General features: G+C 47.8%; 1 protein-coding gene across 1 annotated transcript in view; it reads right to left on the bottom strand.

Annotated features, from left to right (window-relative positions):
• Positions 1 to 4,599, bottom strand: part of CCT2 (chaperonin containing TCP1 subunit 2) — a 310,711-nt gene extending 306,112 nt beyond the window's left edge. The window contains exon 1 of the mRNA XM_078678105.1: positions 4,460 to 4,599. Within this exon, the coding sequence (XP_078534231.1) occupies positions 4,460 to 4,462 (3 nt within the window). The 5' untranslated portion in view covers positions 4,463 to 4,599. The remainder of the gene's footprint in view (positions 1 to 4,459) is intronic.
• Between the last annotated feature and the right edge of the window lie 14,528 nt (positions 4,600 to 19,127).

The following is a 19,127-nucleotide window of genomic DNA, read 5'->3' as shown; positions in this document are numbered from 1 at the left end:
ACTTTGTTTTTTTTGGTGGGCTGGCTTGGTGAGCCTTTAGCTTGAAATGTATGATGTAGTGTTCAGAACATGTGAGCAGGGTCATGGGGTGATAGTGTTCGTACTGGAGGAGAAAATAGGGTTGAGGGTGTGGCCTGCTGTGTGGGTCCAAAGTTGCAGAGGCTGTCGAGGAGGGCTGTGGAGTTAGGGTCTGTGGTGTCTTTCAGGTGGACAATGAGTTCCGAAAGGATGATGTAGTTGGTTGATCGGATGGGAGCAATTAAGTCTGCGATGTGGTTGCAGAATTACGCCTGGGGTCCGGGGGACCGTAGGCAAGGGTTTACTTAAGGGCGGGGCTGTAGTCCATTCGTACTTTGAAGTGGAGGTGTTCCGTGAAGTTGGTGTACGAGTCGATGGAGGTGGTGCAGTCTATCGTCTTTTTTGTAGATGATCGGTAGTCCTCTGCCTGGTTTGAGGGTTCGGTCCTGTTGTATGAATGTGCCAATGTCCGGATTGGAGGCTGAGTTGGGTCATTTTTTGGCCAGGAAGAGATGGTCTGATGTGTTGCTGTTGAGGAGGTCCCAGATTTCAGTAGAGTGTTTCCTGAGGGACGGACACTGAGAAGCATGGCAGACAGTTTGTGCGGGGTAGTGGCTTGCGTTGGTTATCTGGAGGTGGCAGTGTCGGCATCTGAGGTGTCGCAGGTGAAAATCACAATGGGTGCAGAAGAAAGGTCCTACCATGTTTGCTTGAGTATGTTGCTGAGGTCTTGGAGGATGGAGTAGTAGTGGCGGCATTCGTTGGCGGGTGTGGATATAGTGTTGCGTTGCATAGTCATGGGGCATGGGTTCCTGGCACTGGGAACAAACTGGTTTACCTTTGCCGTGGTTGTGCTGCGGCCTGCATTAAGTAGGTTCAGGGTTGTGCTGAGCTGTTGGTGTGAAGAATGGTGAGCAGGAAAAACCATGACAGCGGAAGTGTTAATTGGTGGCAACTGAGTCCGGCTGGAACATGCAAGAACCGGAAGGCACTAGCAAGTTAGGTGTAAATACACCTCACATAAAAAATAAGGCTGTCCAACAGTATCACAAACTGATGGTTGGCCCACAGCTCTAAACACAAACAGAGCTGTAGAACAGCAGTTAATACATATAGAATCAACTTAACAAAATCAATAAAAGACAATTTAATACAGGGAAGGACATCTGCTGTAAGTGGACACGGTTTGAAAGGTGCAAATAGAGATGGCCCGTGAGCCAGATCTAGGTCTGTCCAAACATGGTCATCTGGCCAGCGTTCTAGAGTGTCACTAGTTTGAGAAGTAGCAATGCAAACCAGGTGCTTTACCTATTGAGATAGTTTTTTCTTGGGGGTTATTCATTAAGTTTTAGACAGTGCTTTTTGTCACTTTAGTTAGTGCTTAAGTGGCACCAAATTTTGTGCCTATAAAAACTGATGTTAGGACACGAGGTGAAAATAACCATACTATTTGGATTCTACAGTTATTATACATGTAATACCATATCTGGCTAAACTGATGACCAGTGAATTTTTTAAATATGATAAAGGAACCAATGTATCCGTTTGTGCTATAATTAGAAAAGGTTTATTAGTGTATACTGGACTGCCAGTTATATAAAGGAAACGACAATAAGCACCATATTGGTATGTGGTGAGCAAAATGCTGGTCCTTTTGAACAAGATTCATCTTTGTCAGACTCTCAGCTGATATACTTGGTCAATCAACTCAGGTCCTCCTTTTCTAGGAAACCGCACCAGACAATACCATTGCCAACATCCCCATTGTACGTAATCTAAAGAGATTCAGGTGATACTTGACCATTTGAAGGAACAAAGCCTGATCGATGGGGTGTCCAAAATCAGGTCTTAATAGGAGTGAATAGGGTGATCTAGATAGAATATGGTACTTAAGTTGTAACATTACAGCTAGGGCACCCAACCGTACTACACCATGAATCCAAGAAATAGACAAAAACTGATGAGTGTGTAACAAACTGCCTGAAACAGAAAATGGACTAACAAAAGCAACATTAACCTTGACATCAGAAAAAAAAGATTTTCAAAACAAGATTGGAGAACAAAGAAACAAAAAAAGGAAGAATAAACGCCAGAGCTAGTAATTTTAAGAACAATGAACAAACACAGATAGAGCCAGCATTTATATACCACCCACCCGATGAGGTAAGTTGTACCCAAATATTTGAGGGTACACCTCAAACTCTTAATCATTCAGAATGTGGCAATACAAGCATTTGTGAATAATTAAACCATGAATTACTATTTTACTAACTGCTCTGCCGCCTGGTTACTAGTAGGACCAATTAGTGTGCCTTTAGTGCCACATTCAAGACAACTAATAGGATGGTGATAAAGAATTTCATGTTCACCCAAGCAAGAAACTCCAACTTAACAGTAATCAATTTGACATCCCGTTTGATAAAGTTTGTGAGTTGTATTCCCATCTTCCTAAACAACCACATTATACCTTTCAAACTCAGCATTCCTGACTGTTTGCTTAACAGCTTAAAAACCCTATAGAATGCGACTGTGGGCTTGGCAAGCAAAATCTTAAATAAGTAAACATCATTTTGGTGAAATTCCGTTATGCCTGCGCACCAAGACGCAACGGGTTTTGGAGCTTTTTGCTTGGTACAAAAAGCAATTGAAAGAGCATACCAGGTATTCTTAAGAGATTTGTTGTGTATTTATGTTCTGAATTCCAACCAAAGGTCAGCTCTTATACTTTCTAAACTCGACACAGGATGAAGAGATTGGATTGCAAGATGTCCAGCTGTAGATTAAGCTTATGACGGATCGGTGTACTACCTTTGTAGGAAAAATACCTTTGCCGTTTGGTCATTCTGGAATTTTTGTCTTGTGCTGGACACTATTTTTGCTGGCTTTAAAATGTATTTATCCCTACTAACCAGTAGTAAAGTGTGTGGGCTCCCCGGTTAGCCATGGTTAAATTGTCTTATTCTCGAATGACCCATTTATCTTGCTTGCAAGTCCCTAGTATACGGTGTAAAAAGGGCACTCAAGACCTTGATGTTAAATGGCTCAGAAACAAGGGTGTGCAGGAGGTCCTAGGAGGGGGTATAGGTGCTAATAGTCTGTTAGGTCGGTAAAGTATGCTCCAATAGGAGGAAATGCCCTCACACACCCGAGAGGTGTCATGCTTCATCATCTGAGCATGCTCCTCGTAAGGCCAGCGCTGCAATGCCCAACGGGCACCCACAAGGGCGCTCTTTGCCAGAGATCTTTTAATGATGCTGTTTATATGAGTGCGGGTATGTGGGGAGTGAATAGTAGTGTGATGAGAAGAGTGCTTAAAATAGATTAAGTGATGCTGGGTTAGGGTAAACATTCCTAGTGAGGCTCACTGACCTAATTAAAACCAGTGTAGCTCATGTGGGATGCAATGGTCCTAAAGAGCAGTCGTGATTAGTTTCTAAAACAGGATGTCAACATGTTTCTTGGCTGCTTTAGCCTCAATTGGGGTCTATTAGCAATTCATCAGGACCAAAAAAGTAACCTACACTGACGTGTGAATGATTCTTAATGTGTGCAGGTAATCCAAGTAATCAACCATACCATAAGTAAAAAAGTTAGATTCTACCTTGTTTATCTAACTGACCTGAAGCATAAGCTCAGACAAAACATTGAACACATACAAAGTCTTTTTTAGAATCTGATACATATTGATACGTTAAACATGCCACTAAGGTGTATTTAATTTGTATAATGTTAAAAGGATAAGCACAAGCATTTTGGTACTTTTTTAGCAGGGATAAACTGCATAGAGTTCTATAACCAGCAAAAATATGGTTCAAGCAAAAGGCAAAAAACTGTGGGATGGTCCTGCAGAAAGGACAAATATTCTTGGCATTAAATTGTGTATTAGTAACAAATATTAATTATCATGCTTAGAAACACATAAGTGCGGTTTATTTGGTAAGCAATCAGCCTTTTAATGTTAGTGGCCCCTCCATAAAACTTCTGGAAGATTGAAAACATTGCGTAAAATGTTATCAATAGCACATATTTTAACAGAAACTCATAACGTGCAGTAACGAGACAATGATCAACGGTAATGGAAAGACTTCAAAAGCGAGAATCGGGGCAAACGGAACAGCCTAAGGTGGTGTACTCTATCGCCGCTCGTGTACTCCGGATGAGAGAGAATTGGACGGCAAGGTGCACTATGAACAAAGCAGGGTGATACTTAAATGACAGCAGGCCTCTAATGCCCTTTAAAGGCAGTGCTCGAGTTGCTTAGGCATAGACTCGGATTTAACGGTCAATACACTTCAGCGTGCAGGAAACCTCTAGTACAGGGGCCGAGTTGCCTAATCTCGAAAGAATCTCCAGTAAAACTCAAACACCACGATGCCCGCAACTGTCACGGTGTCCACTGCCGCCGACACTCCCTTCCCTTCTGAAAAGCTGCAGTACTCACCATGGCGACTGTAAGAAGGGAAGAGCCGGCTAAAGAGGGTGCGCGTGCTGCCGGAAAGGCTTTAGATTCTGGCTGTCCCGAAGACGTCAGTGCGTTCTAGGTCAGAAACCCACGTTCCCATAGGCTCCCAACGGCCGCTCGAGTCAGAAACAGACGACGGACCAGCAACATCATAGATGTGGAAGTCACGTTGCTTAGGAATCCTCTAAATGTTTGGTGGGAGGAAGCAGCCATTTTAAAACGGTTAAGTTCCCTGTTTGAAGCCGGAGACATTGTGCTTTGTAATAGTTTTGTATAAAGAAAGCGACATTTTTCAGAAGGATGAAGTCCACCAGACAATAACTCCAAAACACAATTTGACAAACTCGTGTTTTTTTTCAAGTTGTCAGTATTCCAATATAGTATAATGTCGCATCCGTGAATTACAGCTAACTGTCAACATTTTGCCATGTTCAAGAACAGTTTTGGGTATATTTAGAAATAAATGGAAAGAATCTGTGTTAAAAACATAGCTTATTAAACTAAAGCTCGCTTGTATATTTTTATTTATTTACTTTTTTTATTTTGGTCCAAAGGGGTAGTCTTCCCGCAAGTGAAAATACGCTTCAAGATGGCAGCCGACGTTATAGACATTAATCAAAGGGCTTTCCATGGTGAAAAACTTAACGGATTCATTGAGAACTAAAGAAAGACTAAGCATGCCTTTCTACAAGCTAACTGTCCTGTCCCTGGAGTCAGACTCCAGTGTAGAGTAGCTGTCAAGTTTTCGGATTGGTTATATGTGACATTTCCATGGTTTTTAAAGCCCTTATGAGTGACATTCAACTGCAGGTGAATATGCATAGCTGCCAAGGTTTCAGATTGCCATGTGTGACATTTTCATAATTTCACTGTAGTTATGAGTGACTTTTCAACGACTATGAGTGACACTTCCTCGCGTGCAAAATCAAGCAATGGCGATGGGGGAAACCTATAAATATCAGTAATTACACCTATTTGAGCAATGAGATGGTCTTTAGGATCATATCTTTAAACACATGCAGTTAAGATAAAAGGGTTTAGACCAGACTGGTGACCAAAAACTCTAAAAAGTGATAAAACAGGCAATTGACTTTCTCCATCTATGCATGAAGGAACTGGAAAAATATCCCTGTATCCATCAGGACTGCCTCGACACTGCTGCAACTGAGGAAAGAGTTATAGACGCACCATTTTTAAAAAAACATGACAGCACAATGCAGTAATATTACATGTCTCCTCAAAGAACGCAGGTACCTCTCCCATCACTTGCTGACTGCACTTGTGCCTTTCTCCACTTGCCTTGGTTTGTGCTATTAAAATAGCATATACTTAGAATAATCTCTCCTCACAGAAATAGAACTTCAGAGTACACTACATGGACACGTGCAAGAATGCAAACGTGTTGCTTAGTCATATATGGCGACTACTAACTAGAATGTTATCAGCAGAGATGCAATGTTAAATACAATAATCAAATAAAACAATCTTTTTATTCAAATAGTAGCACTACAGATCTGGATAACAATGTTGAAGTTATTTTAAAATACTAATGTATTGTATTGTCAATGCACGCTTAAACACATGAAAATAGTTAAAGTGCTGTTATACCTTAAGGAATGTCAGCCGCTCTACAGGCGAGAATCAGACCGGCTGCAGATACAGCCCTGCCTGTGGTTGTTTCTCTTAACCTTTTCTGTTCATTTGCTATCATTCTGGTACCTAAACTCGCTTCTAACAGTGCGCTTGCCTGGAAGCCCTCGCTGCCTGTGCCCTTACTTAGCTCCAGCAGTTCCTAGAGGCCCTGGCTGCCTGTGCCATGACCCGGGTGTAAATGTCCGAAAATCCCCCTCTGCTCTGCAGACAGAACACGACTGACATGGTGAAAGGTTTCAGGCTCCCCCTGCGTTACTCTAGCCACCCTCCGGCAGAGATAGTGCCTCTAATACGGGAGATGGGCTGACCTCACAGAAACGGAGGCTTAGGTAGGGGGGTGGGGGAAGAAAGAGGGAATACATGTTTTATTTATTTACATGAATTTTTATATAGTGTGCACATTTATGTAAATACATGGATGGTTAAATACAGTTACAATCCTAGAATTAAAAAATTAACAAAAGTAGGTTGTACAGTAGGAATTTACAATAGTGAAACTATCGGTAAGTACAACAGTGAGCTAGTGCTACTTGTAAGCAGCAGCAGCACTCACCCGATGAAGAGGAGCTGGTATCTTTCAATGCAAAGCGGCAAGTGTGACCATAATACTGCAACTATTGTCTGAAACAGGACTGCTACTTAAAAGGTACCCAGTGTGACACACGTAGTTGAGGCGTGGGGAACACTGCAGCGCTGTCACGGTACGAGTCAGCCAGCCGCGACGAGTCATGACTTCTCCCTGCACCTTGGCTCGAGGCCTGGACTCGTGGCCTCTGCCATGGTGTCACACTCGCTCGAACCCTGAGTCAGGAACTAAAACCCTGGAAACCTGAATGACTATCCACAGTGTCACAACCAACCTAAGCAGGGATAGGAAGTAATAGGGAGAACTTCACTGTGAGGTCGATGTTGTGCCGTCCCGCCCGTCTGACATCGCAGCCGGGTTAATATTATAATAAATGATTTCCCCTCCTGCACAGGCAGCAGCGCATTCAGTTTCAGACACACCCGGATCACCGATTCTGACCGACCTCTTCACTTCCTGTTACTGGAGGACTTGAGGTCATATTCTCCCCCCCTCCCCGACCCCCCCACGGCGCCACAGCCTATAATGCAGAGACCGCCGCGCCGGGGTCTCGGTATTAATTGGGCTGCAGTCAGTGACTCACAGTGACTGACACTAGCCGCGCAGCCGGCGCAGCGTGGGCGGGAATCTCGTAGGCACCCGGGCAGATACTGTAACATTGTCTGAGAGCAGATCTTTAACTATTGAGCTGCTGCTGCTGGCAAGTGAAGTCTGCTGCAGCCCGTGGCACACACGGGTGGCGGCGCGCGCTAGCACTTGGAGTCGTTGGCAGCAAGTTTCAGCGCTGTCAGCAGAGTGTGGACAGTGACAAAAATGCGTGACAATGCATTTCAGTGCGGTGATGCGGGAACACCACACTGAAATGCTTTAGCGTCACGCCTGATGCGTGATACTTGGCAGGCCTGAATATGGCCTGTTACTACCTATACCCCCTCCTCCCTTGTCAAGACCCACATAACATCAAGAACAAGAATTTCTTTGGAAAAGGGGGTCGTAGATAACCCTAGGCTGTATTTATTAAGAAACAATTAAAGAATTCATATTCACAATATTACAAAATTACGCAGAAAACATACAATTGACATTGATTACATTGATAGGTACAGATGTCAGATGGCTAACCTTAACATAACTATAATACCAGTTATTGCTATCTGAATCTAAACATATCATTATCAATAATCATAATGGCAATTACTTTTCTGCATATCCATATTTGAGCCTAAGGCAAGGTCAAACACTGGTGTCAAATCATTATCAAATAAGCCTGCCCTCCATCCGGAGTGCACATGCGCAGAGGGCCCATTCACCATGAGGGTACTTCCCCCCTGGTTACCCCCGTACGCTATGTATACTATCTCCATAAGGGGCCCTTGCAGTTCTGCGCCCTTTACTGGCGCCATTGTGCACGTGCGGGGTGGCCAACTAGCCTAGGAAAAGCGTAACTCCCCACTACCCCACACCCATCCAGCCAACCAGGCTGTAACTGCCCCTGGAGTTCTAGGAGGGACCACTTGTCCCGCCCCCTTGGGCGACCCCATTCAAGAATGGCGCCGCCCTCTAAGGACCTTAAATTTACTGCTCACCAATCATGACCTTACCGCCACAGGCCAGCAGAGTTGACCGACTTTCTGCCCCCCCCCCACTATGCTAACTAGAAGGTCATGCCCTGCTTCTGACGCCCCCTAACCAAGCAAGCAGATTCTCTAAGAGGATTGCATTACCAACTTTTGATAGATGGACACCGTTTTTCAAGAAGCACGGATCCCCCCTGATGCACCCGTGGGCGATCGCCTGTAACTGAGGAGACCTAAACAGCCTCTCCATTTTGTTATTGATCCTTCTTACTGAGTGGTTCATTGCCTTAACAGACTCCCCCCTCCCTCCATTGACATCTGGGTACCATCTGTGACCATACTATTGTGCATCCCTGGCATGTTTTCGCTAACCAACCCACTTCCGTGATTATGGATTCCACTAGCCCTCTTCTACCCAGATTCACCAGATAATTTCCTCCCAGGTGTAAGATAATGATACTAGGGAGAGGCCCACCCTTGCTCAGCAGGTCCCTTACAAAAACCCTGAACTGACTCAAGCAGAGACCCCCTTTACCATGCAGTGAGACCCTAAAACCAGCCTGCTCAGCTCTGGATTTGTAATTCCCTGAAAAAAAAAATGACTTCAAATGCCTTACATATGAATGGCCAATAATCCAAACAACATGTGGTCCCGGTTCCGATGGATGTGCTTGTCCTTGCTTTGGTGGTAGTTGCTGATGGGCCGGCGCCAGTTTCCCCCCTGCGTGACACGTTAGAGAAACTGTAAAGGTAAGCAGAGAAAGACATGCATCAGCACCATGCAAAACGTCCCACTCACATGTGCACCCATACATAGCGTTTATAACAATTGGAGGAGCACCTCCCAATCCTTTTGACATTGCTGCTGCGAAAACCTCTTGCTGTCACCTCAGTGGCAGCCCTATTCTGAAAGAATGAGTTCCAAAGCAACTAGGATCCAAACCTGCCTGCTGCACTGCCATATCCATGACTCTTTTAAACTGAAATCTGGTGAGCGGGGTACCGTCCGCATGGATTAACAATGTCCCCTCCCTCGTACTGGGTCTATGTTGTAAAAATGCCTCTAACTGTGCTATGGGACAGCAAGGACTGCCGATGTAGCACTATCCCCTCACCACGGGCCTCTTGGTCAGTTTTTTACTTCCTAATGGATATCAATAAGGTGTCGCTTTGTATTTTTGCATGGTCTAACTGTAGACCCCCTTGTACATCCTGTTTATTCTGGGCCACCAATTCCCCTATCCGAAAAGCACTATTAAAAGCGAATGAAAAGGCCCCCCTGAATAGCAGAGCTTCCCCCGCAGTTTTACAAACAGTGTCAAGCTCCCCAAGTAAGGATGTTAGCAACTCCACTCCTATTGGACGTCTCGAGTCCGGTGCTGACCCTTGGATGCGCTGCCATCCTTTCAAAGCCTTCCTGAATGTGAATCTATTGGTGGGATCTCCCCTGTATCTGGTTTGCGCATAGAAAGATATTGCTGCCACGTGGCGCCTGGCTGCTGCTGCAGAGCGCCCCTCTTCATTTAAAGCACCCAATTAACGCAGGAGTGCCCCTGTGTCATGCCACTCTTCTGTCCAATCCCTTCCCAAGAATGTACAATATGCCCAAAACGCCCCTTCATAAGCTTTCCTGGTCCTGGGAGCTAGGCTAGCTGCCACGAGGTTCGGTAGTTGAGAGCACCAATCTGCCAAAGTATTTCTGGGAAGGATGTTGGATTTGCCTCTGCTGAGGGGAGGTGTGCTCTGAAGACCTGCATCTTGAAGCGAGAGATGCATCAGCAGCATAATTTAACACACCTAGCACATGTTTAGCTCTAAACAGTATGTTTGCTTTCATGCACAACAGCACTATCTCCTTTAACAGGCGGAGAATCATTTTACACCGTGCTGCTTGTTGGTTGACGCATTTGACTACAGTTGTGCTGTCAGACCAAAACACTACTGATTGATTATGCAGTCTCTGGGGCCAAACCGTTAAGGCCACCCAGATAGGAAACAATTCCAAGAAACCAATGTTAGCTGTTAAACCATTCTGCACCCATGATGCTGGCCACTGCTGTGCCACCCACTTATTACCAAGTATGGTGCCAAATCCCACACTACCCACAGCATCAGTCCATAAACCTAACTCTGCAGAGGCAGTGGGTGGACCGGGCCACACTACCCTGCCGTTGAAGTCCTGCAGGAATGCCATCCAAATCCACATGTCCTTTCTAACCTCAGCCGACAGCCTGGTGTGGTGGTGCTTTCCTTTGAGACCATGGTCTGGGAGATGGAACGGGAGAATGGTTGTGCCATTGGGATCACTCTGAGAGCAAAATTCAACTGCCCTACTGTCTGCTGTAACTGATGCAAAGTAACCTTATCCTTGGTGAGGCATTGCTGCAACTCTGTCCTGAATTTTTTAATCTTGTCTGCCGGTAAACGGAAACACCCTTGAACTGAATCTAACTCAATGCCTAAGAATTCTATCGTTGTTGTTGGCCCCATTGTCTTTTCCTGTGCCAGGGAACCCCAAAGGCTCGCATGAACATGCAGAATTACTGCAGTGCCCACGCACACCTCTGGGAGCCCGCTGACCCCAGGATAGATAGTGCATGACAAACTGATGCCCGGTCACCTGTCTAAAAACCCATTCCAAAAATGAATTGAATTTCTCAAAGTAAGCGCAGGAGACCGAGCACCCCATGGGCATACACATGTCCATGTAGAATTTTTCTTGAAACTTAACTCCCAGCAAGTGAAAGTCCGCAGGGTGAACTGGCAACATACAAAAAGCAGACACAATATCGGATTTTGCCAGCAATGCACCAGGGCCCTGGCCACTAAGCATTTCCACTGCCTGGTCAAATGACGCATATTTTACACTACAAATCTCATCACTGATGGCGTCATTTAATGAGTTACCTTTAGGTGCAGATAGATTGTGAATTAACCTGAACTAACCCTCTTCTTTTTTGGGGACCACCCCCAAAGGGGAGCAGACAGAATTGTGTACTGGGATGCAGTCAAATGTCCCCATTATTCAGCCCAGGCGTAGTTCTTTAGTAATCTTTGTTGCCGCAATGCCTGGATTAGTTCTAACTGAAAGATGATTTTTGCAATCAGGTGCCCCCACATAGTCAGGTGCGGGGAGCCTAAACCCATACATGAAACCTTCTTGCAGAGTCCTAGCAGTGGACTGACAAGGGTACTTGTTCAGCCAAGGGGTCATAGCTGTTATGTCAATGGGTGAGTGCCCCACCTGGTGTACCCTAATCTCATTCCTGTTTCCTCCTTCCTTTATCTCTAGATTTCTTGAGACATTTGGACTCTGGGTGTGATGGGTTAGCGCAGATAGAGCGGGCGTGTTTGAACTTGCATGTGCCTGGTGCCCTGGTGCATGTCCGCCTATTAAAATCCCAACATGTCCCCTTTCGTCCTCCCCGCTACCTGGGTTCTTGGCAGGGCCTGTATTTTGTGTAGGCCGAAAGGGCTGAAAATGTTAAAAGAGTTGGACTGTCTATCCCCTGTTATTAGATTGGCTGTACAAAACTGATTATTGGACTGTGCTGCCCCAAACTGATCCAACCAGGATATTGTGTCGACCCGGTCCCATGAAAGGGCTGGGTCAGCTGACTTAGCCCTCCTGAAGTCAATGTTATACTGCTTCCAACCACCTCCCCCATATTTTCATGAGCCATAGTAATGCGGTTCTGATAACATGCCATCTGTGCCTGTATGTTAGGAAAACGTTCTGCCATCACTGCCATGAATACTGAAAAACCCCTGATCCAGTTATTCAAGTTCTCTTCCATCCTGAATTTTAACAATTCAGCTGCCCATTCTCTAGAGAGCATCCGGTCCTTCTGTTTCTTAGCTTCCTCCCATTCTCTTTCATTCAAGAGCAAAGAGAACATACTAACATAACTGCCTGACCATATGAGTTCTTTCACCTCACGTGTCACGTGTCTAGCCCCATTCTCTCTCCCGGTACGTGATTCACCCACACCCAGCATTGGCAATGTCACCTGCTTACCTACTGAACTCGTTCCAGCAGGCTCCGTCAACTTCTCCTTCGCCTGGCTGATCACCGGTACTTCTTTGTTTACTCCAAGTGTAGGAACCCCACTGGTTGGGTTGGGAAGAGAAGGAGTACCCTGTCGCCCACTTAGCGATCCCCCAGGTGTTGCCACAAACTGAGCTACCATCTTCCTTGCTTCTGTCACTGGACTGCCGCTAAGTGTGCCACTAAATCTGGTGGGACCGGGTTAGAGCCAGCGAGGACATCCTTGGGGACTCCCGCCCAGTTATCAGTGGAACCTGTGTGCTGCTGCCCACTGGAACCACCCCTGCAGGCAAACCTCCCAGAGGGGTCTCCCCCACCGGAACGACCGGTACCGGGGCACCCACAGGAACACCTCCCATAGGAACCACTCCTGATGGACCTCCCAGAGGGACCACACCCGTGGGGGCAGGCTGGACGGGAAACAACCTTTACAACGCAACTTTTACAACGTACTACCATTACAACGAAACTTTTACAACGCAACATCCATTACAACGCATGCAATTACAACGCAACTATTACAATGCATGACACTACAACGCACACCACTACAACGCATGTCATTACAACTCAGTCATTACAACGCGTACCATTACTACGCATAACATTACCATCCAACACTTACCCTACTGTTGCACCCCCTGGAGTTAGAATAGTAATTTTTACCCCTACACTATCCAACACTTCCCCTACTGTTGCACCCCCTGGAGTTAGAATAGTAATTTTTACCCCTACACTATCCAACACTTACCCTACTGTTGCACCTCCTGGAGTTAGAATAGTAATTTTTACCCCTACACTATCCAATACTTACCAAACATACAATGTAATGTTATGAGTTGTAATGGTATGTGTTGTAAAGGTATTATGCGTTGTAATGGAATGCCTTGTAAATGTAGTTTTTAAAATTTCATTGTAATGGCATGCGTTGCAATGGAATGCGTTGTAATGGATGTTTCGTTGTAAAAAATGCGTTGTAAAGGTATGCGTTGTAAAAGTGTGCGTTGTAACATCATACATCCGGCTGGACCGAGGCACCCAATGGGACCGCTCCCAATGGCACTACTCCCGATGGACCGGGCACCTCCTCCTCTCATCCCCGGGCTGAGAAACTGGCACCAGTGCTTTTGGTTTTGTACCCCCTTTTTTGGGCCTAACCCGCTTAGGAAGGGGATCTAATTCTCCCCTGGGCTTGGGAGGTACTATGGTTCGCCTGGGACTCTCCAAAACCCCTCCTTGACCTTCCACCCTCTCTCTGAGATCTCCAAGGTTCTGCCCCAATTTATCTACTTTCTTCCAGCTCCTATCCATGGTGACCATCTTGCGCATCATTGTCTCCTCATGTATTCCATGCAAGAGTGCTTTTTGCCCCGCTTCATTTTACTGGCCATTGCTGCTTAACTTAGCTGCTGAATACTTTGACAGTGCTGTGACTACCACCGCGTATACAATGCTAGCCCCGCTTACACGTTCAATCTGGCAATGGCACACAATGGAACAAATTCCCCCACAATGCTTCTAGGCCTGGTACCACCGTCCAGGCCCTTACCTTATTGCTGGAGGTACACAACCGTCCGTAAGCACCCACGCAACCAGAGCCGCGCCACACCAGCTAGTCCGGTGGGTTAGGCGAGAAATCTTAGCCCGTGCGGCTCACAGAAGCGGTGTAGTGCAGGCCTGTCCATGCCCCCCTTTGGTATCACCTGCGTTGCTCCAGTTGAGGAATGGACTCCTTAAATTCTTGTCCCTGCTTGTTCACTGTAATAGATAAAACACAAGATCACGTGCAGTCCCCCCCCCCATGGGAAACACCAAACCCAGGTGTGATCTGCAAATTGTGGTAAATGATTAGACAATGGGCCGTAATATTCAAGCATGGCTGTGGTATTTACTGCCCCACCTTGATATCACGGAGCACTGTTGCCCACTACACTGTACGATAACTTTTCTTTGCTACAAAATTTGTGCCACTGAAATGTGCCCTTAGCGCATGCCCCCACCTGGATGAGCGATATGAACTTCTGTCCAGTACACCGAGCGTGCACAATTATGTAATAAGTTGGAGCGCTGCCCCCTCCAATACCACACGGTGCAGGCGCTTTTAACGGTCCAAGCGGTAAAGAGTACCGTGAACGCTCTCCTAGGAACAGCTGCCCCAAATCAAACGGTGCGGGTGCTTCAAACGGTGTGGTCGGTAATTAAAATTACCATGAGTGCTCTCCTACATGCTACTGCTCATGCACCAAAAAACCCTAGCGGAATGTCAGCAGCTCCCCCGCCTGCACTGCAAACACGCGCTTAAATTGGTTTGCTATCCCCGCCAAGGCAAGTGAACCGGGAAGCGGTCGAAAACGTTAGCCGCTCCCCGCCTAATTGTGCGCCTGACCACCCTCACAGCTGAGCGTGTCAGCACTCACCCAGTCTTTGGAACCGATGAACCCGCGTCAAATGTTAAATGTTAAATGTTGTATACTTGTAAAGCGCACAGCTGCCCCAGCAAAGGGGCGTCCCGGCGCTGTATACCGCTGGGGAACCCGTCCTGGCTTTCCCTGTGGGATGGTCCCTACTGGGAATCCCCAAGGTGGAGCCAGGCATCCCCGGCGTTGGTGGGGCCGTTGTGGAGATTAGGCAAGCTAATGCCCACAGTTGCCGAGTGGGACCCCAGGTTAGAGTAGGCACCGAGGCGAGAATTGTCGAGTCCGCTGACCCTGGTCCACGAACCTGCCGCGTCGGGAATTGAACCCTGGTCCCGGGCCGACTTCTGCTCCCGGGTCTGCTGCCTCTAACCAGTGAGCCACACCACTCCACTTGCTCCCAATGCCCGATCTTGCTCCTGGCACACACAGCTCCGCCACGACTCGGTGTGATGGAAATAATGTCGCCGCCGCAGTTCGACACCCCCCCGCTCCACCACGACTCGATGCCTGCAGGGGAAAATGAAAACACCGTTCCACCGACCTATCGACGATCCTCAGTGAAGCTCTTCAAAAACTTGGAACAGAGAAAAAGAGGAAATCAAATAGCAGCCTCCTAGCGAGGCTGGTTATGGCCATTTTCCTCAGACCGGTTCTGGCCTGCTTGGTGCTGGCCACTTGCGTGACCCGAAAGTGATTCGCATCACTTCTGGGTCACACCCCATGACCCACGACCTATCATGTTGGAGGCGCGCCTGTTGCGTCACTGCTGTGTGCGACAGGCCTGCCTCCCAGGTCGTCAGGGGCCGGCATGACCGCCATACTCTCGGCGTGTCCGATGCTGGCCCCACATTTTCTCTGACACTTTGTTGCGAGTAAAAGCAAGCAATCAAATGTGTTGCAAAAGCTAAAATATAAGAAAATTAAATTTTTTGAGCAGTGAGAAGTTTATAAAAATAGCTTGAAACTAATACAAAATTCTCAAAGTCATTAACTTAAAACCTCTTTCTAAGATGTCAGTCTATAATTCATAATGAGCTGCAGTGAGCACAACTCAGGAACAGGGCCCATTGCTCCGCCATGCTCCTCGTTATCCTATGTTCCAGTGCTGGTCCCAACTCACTTGTTGCTAGTTCCCTGCTGTTCGACCTCTGTTGCCTCTCCTTCTTCCCCTTCTTCCTCTGTCATTGCCAAAAAAAAGCTGATAAGAAGGAACGCCAAAGGGAGGGCAGGGATTGTAAGGGTGTGGCTGAAAAGACCATGGTTGTGGTGGCCACCATGGTGCCTGCTGATGAAAGGTGTGTGTTCTTCCATGTCCTCTGCCTCGCCTATAGGTGCTGTGAGGTTACTGATCTATATCTGAATCATTTGAATCACTTTACTCATCAGAGTTTGATGTCCACTCGTCTGTGTCCCTTCTCCAACCATGGGTACCTCTCTTATTAGTCTTTTTACTAGCAGAGATTTGGTATCCTTCTATCGTATAAGGGTAAACCTTTTCCAATGAAAATCTTTCTAGATCTTTTTTAAGTTTGGTCATTTTGAACTTAACTAAATCGTCCTTTATTTCATTTAAGTTCTTTGACATTTCTTTTTATAAACTGTTACATGTATTTCTGATTTCAGTTGGCGTTCCAAGGTCTGAATGTCTATTACCAGTTGTTCGGCTGTCTCTTTTGCTGTTGTAATTATCAACACTAACCAATCCCTGGTACAACGCCAGGCTATTTTCGACCAGTTAGTGACAAAATCTTTTTATTGTCAAGGAAAAGTCTCAGTACATTTGTGTTAGAAGGTGGCTCTGACACTATGGGCCGCCCGGATGTTTTTGCTTTTTGAGCACCTAATTGTTGAACTTTTACTGTGGGGGAGCCTCATAAGTTGGGACTCACCCACAGTGAACTCAAGATGTAAGAGACTGCATGGGGATTTTACTGGTGTCCCCCTGGCTTGACAAGGCCACTGCGCAGCAGCTGGAGTAAGGGACACCGGGCTGGTTACATGCAGACACATGTACATGCGTGTGCACACGTGTAGGGGCTGCGCAGGGGAGATTCCTAGCGTGTGCAGTCCGGGAGCAGCTACAAGATGAAGGGTGTGGCAGGACTTGGGCAGAATTGTGTGGTGACTTGGAATAGGCTTTATATACTGGGAAGGAACATGCCTGGGAAAGTCAGTGTGTTTTACTGTTTTTCACTTCATTATTCCCCAATGGGGATGTGAAGCTCATGTGCTAGATTAACTTTCATAAGGCCTACAGATTCCAGACACGCACTAAAGTCCACTGTAGCGAATGTGAAAAGGAGTATTCTGCAGAGACCAAAGTCATATTTGTACTGCTTTTGGGTCATCCCGAAATGTCACATTTCTCTGAGTCAGTCATAACCAGGGCCAGGCTGAGGGCTGACCTCAGCTGAATGGATTGATAACCTTTCTTCCACAAGCTAAGACCTCCTCTCCACGAAGAGAAGATGGTTGGGGCTATAGGCTCATCCATCAGCAGCTATCGCTGGGTGCCAGGCACCAGGCTGCACCAAGGAGGGAAGGCAGCGAGGGGGGAAGGGGTTTTGCTTCAGAGACCCTGGCAGACGCCATTTTAAACAAACCCAGAGGTTGAACATGAAGGAGGGAGCAGGGGCAGGGAAGTGATGTGTCGCTGTTTGATAGGACCAACAGAGACTTACTGCCAGCCCCCTACTGCCCCAGGGTCCTAACAGTACCAAAAGAAGAGCCCAGGACCGGTGCGCAGAAGCAGGGGCCTCTGCGCAGAGAGAAGAGAGGCCCAGGAGGAGAGCCAGGTGAAAGGCTGGTGCAGGGAGCCAGTGAAGACCGCTCCCTGCAGAATGCACCCTCTTGGAAACCCGGAGGGTGAAGAAGAGTGCTCCCAGTGGCTGGGGGTGCCACCAGGGGCGGGAAGATGCAAAAATGGCGACGATTGGACCCCCAGGGGCTGAGCTATGGCCCCTGGAAGGTAGGCAACCTTTGACAGATGACGAAGTGCATGGGGCTCTGCTTCCGGTCTCAGAGATGCCCCCGGGGTGGGTCAGGTCCCCGGGGGCTGCCGCCAGAAGAAGGAAAACCAGGGAGCGCCAATGCGCTGCACGTGAAAGTGCCCTGCAGGGGGGCCAGGACCCCACCCTGGTCCCCACCGAAGATGGAGATGGGGGAGTGCCGTCGCGCCCCCCGAGAAGAGGTCTGTAGGGGCCCGGGACCCCATCCCCAGGCCCGAAGCCAAACCGGGGAGCGCCGTTGCTCTCCCCGTGAAGATACCTGGCCCCCATCGAAGAAGAACCGATGGGTAGCGCCGTCGCGCTTCCCGTGGAGATGGCCCCGGGGCCCGGGACCCCATTTCCAAGGCCTGAAGTGAGGGAGAAGGCGGGGGGAGTTCCGTCGCACTCCCCCAAGGTCCAGGAGGACCCGCAGGATTCCCAGCGTCTGCCCGCCGGCAGACCCGAAGAGAGGAGCCGGCTCCCGCGGCAGCACAGAAGAGTGCTGGCCGGGCGGGGAGCTGGCGGTGGCAGCCGGGGGTGGGCTCCCGGGCTGCCCTTCCCCGAATGGGAATGCGGGGGCCCCGGGTGGAACCGGGAACACCAGAACGATCTAAGGAGGTGCGAGGGGCCCGGGTGGGACCGGGCCCCGGAAAACCGAAGGAGCGGCTAGGGGTGGGCTCCCCGAGCCGCATACAGTCACCTGGAGGTCCGGGTGGGACCGGGACATCCACCAAGGGTGAAAAATGCGGCGAAGCTGCCAGCGGCAGGATTGCGGCTCCACCCGAAGCAGCGAGGGAGCCACTACTAATAAATGCAAGCCATCCTATAATGCCTTGCAGGCCAGGACCGGCCTGCAAGGTCCAAACAGCTTTTTCTCGACTCGTGGTGGCCCCAGGAGGACGGGGTCACCACCACAGGAGTGCAAAGGTGCCGGGGGGCTGCTGGAGAAGCGCAGTCTCCCCCAGCACGAAGAGAAAAGTCTCACCCTAAGTGTCCTGGGGACTTAAGAGAAACAACCCCTCAAGTTGGGGATGTTTGGAAAAGGGCATCCTCTGGAGGTGAAGAGGAGTAATTGCACCAGCAGTGCATTTACTAATGTTATTTCTTTTAGGGGGACTGGAGGTCACATGTGTCATGTGAAGTACCTATGTAAGGTGATGTCATAAGCAAAGTGGGGTTATATTGTCAGACATTCCTGCTAGGGTGTCTGGCTGTATATGCGTGATCATCTGTGATGCCTTTAGGGGCTGTAATTGCAACACATTTTAATGAAACCCAAATGTTATGAGTACTATCATTCTAAAGTGGTGCTTAAACATGTATTCTTGCTGCTGCGCTTAGGTGAAGAACCCATACTGCAGGTCCTTAAGATGTAGATG

This window comes from Lissotriton helveticus, chromosome 1_1 (genome assembly GCF_964261635.1).
Source record: "Lissotriton helveticus chromosome 1_1, aLisHel1.1, whole genome shotgun sequence".
Classification (NCBI taxonomy): domain Eukaryota; kingdom Metazoa; phylum Chordata; class Amphibia; order Caudata; family Salamandridae; genus Lissotriton; species Lissotriton helveticus.
Note: the sequence above shows the minus strand (reverse complement) of the source record. Positions and strands in the feature narration are given on the sequence as shown.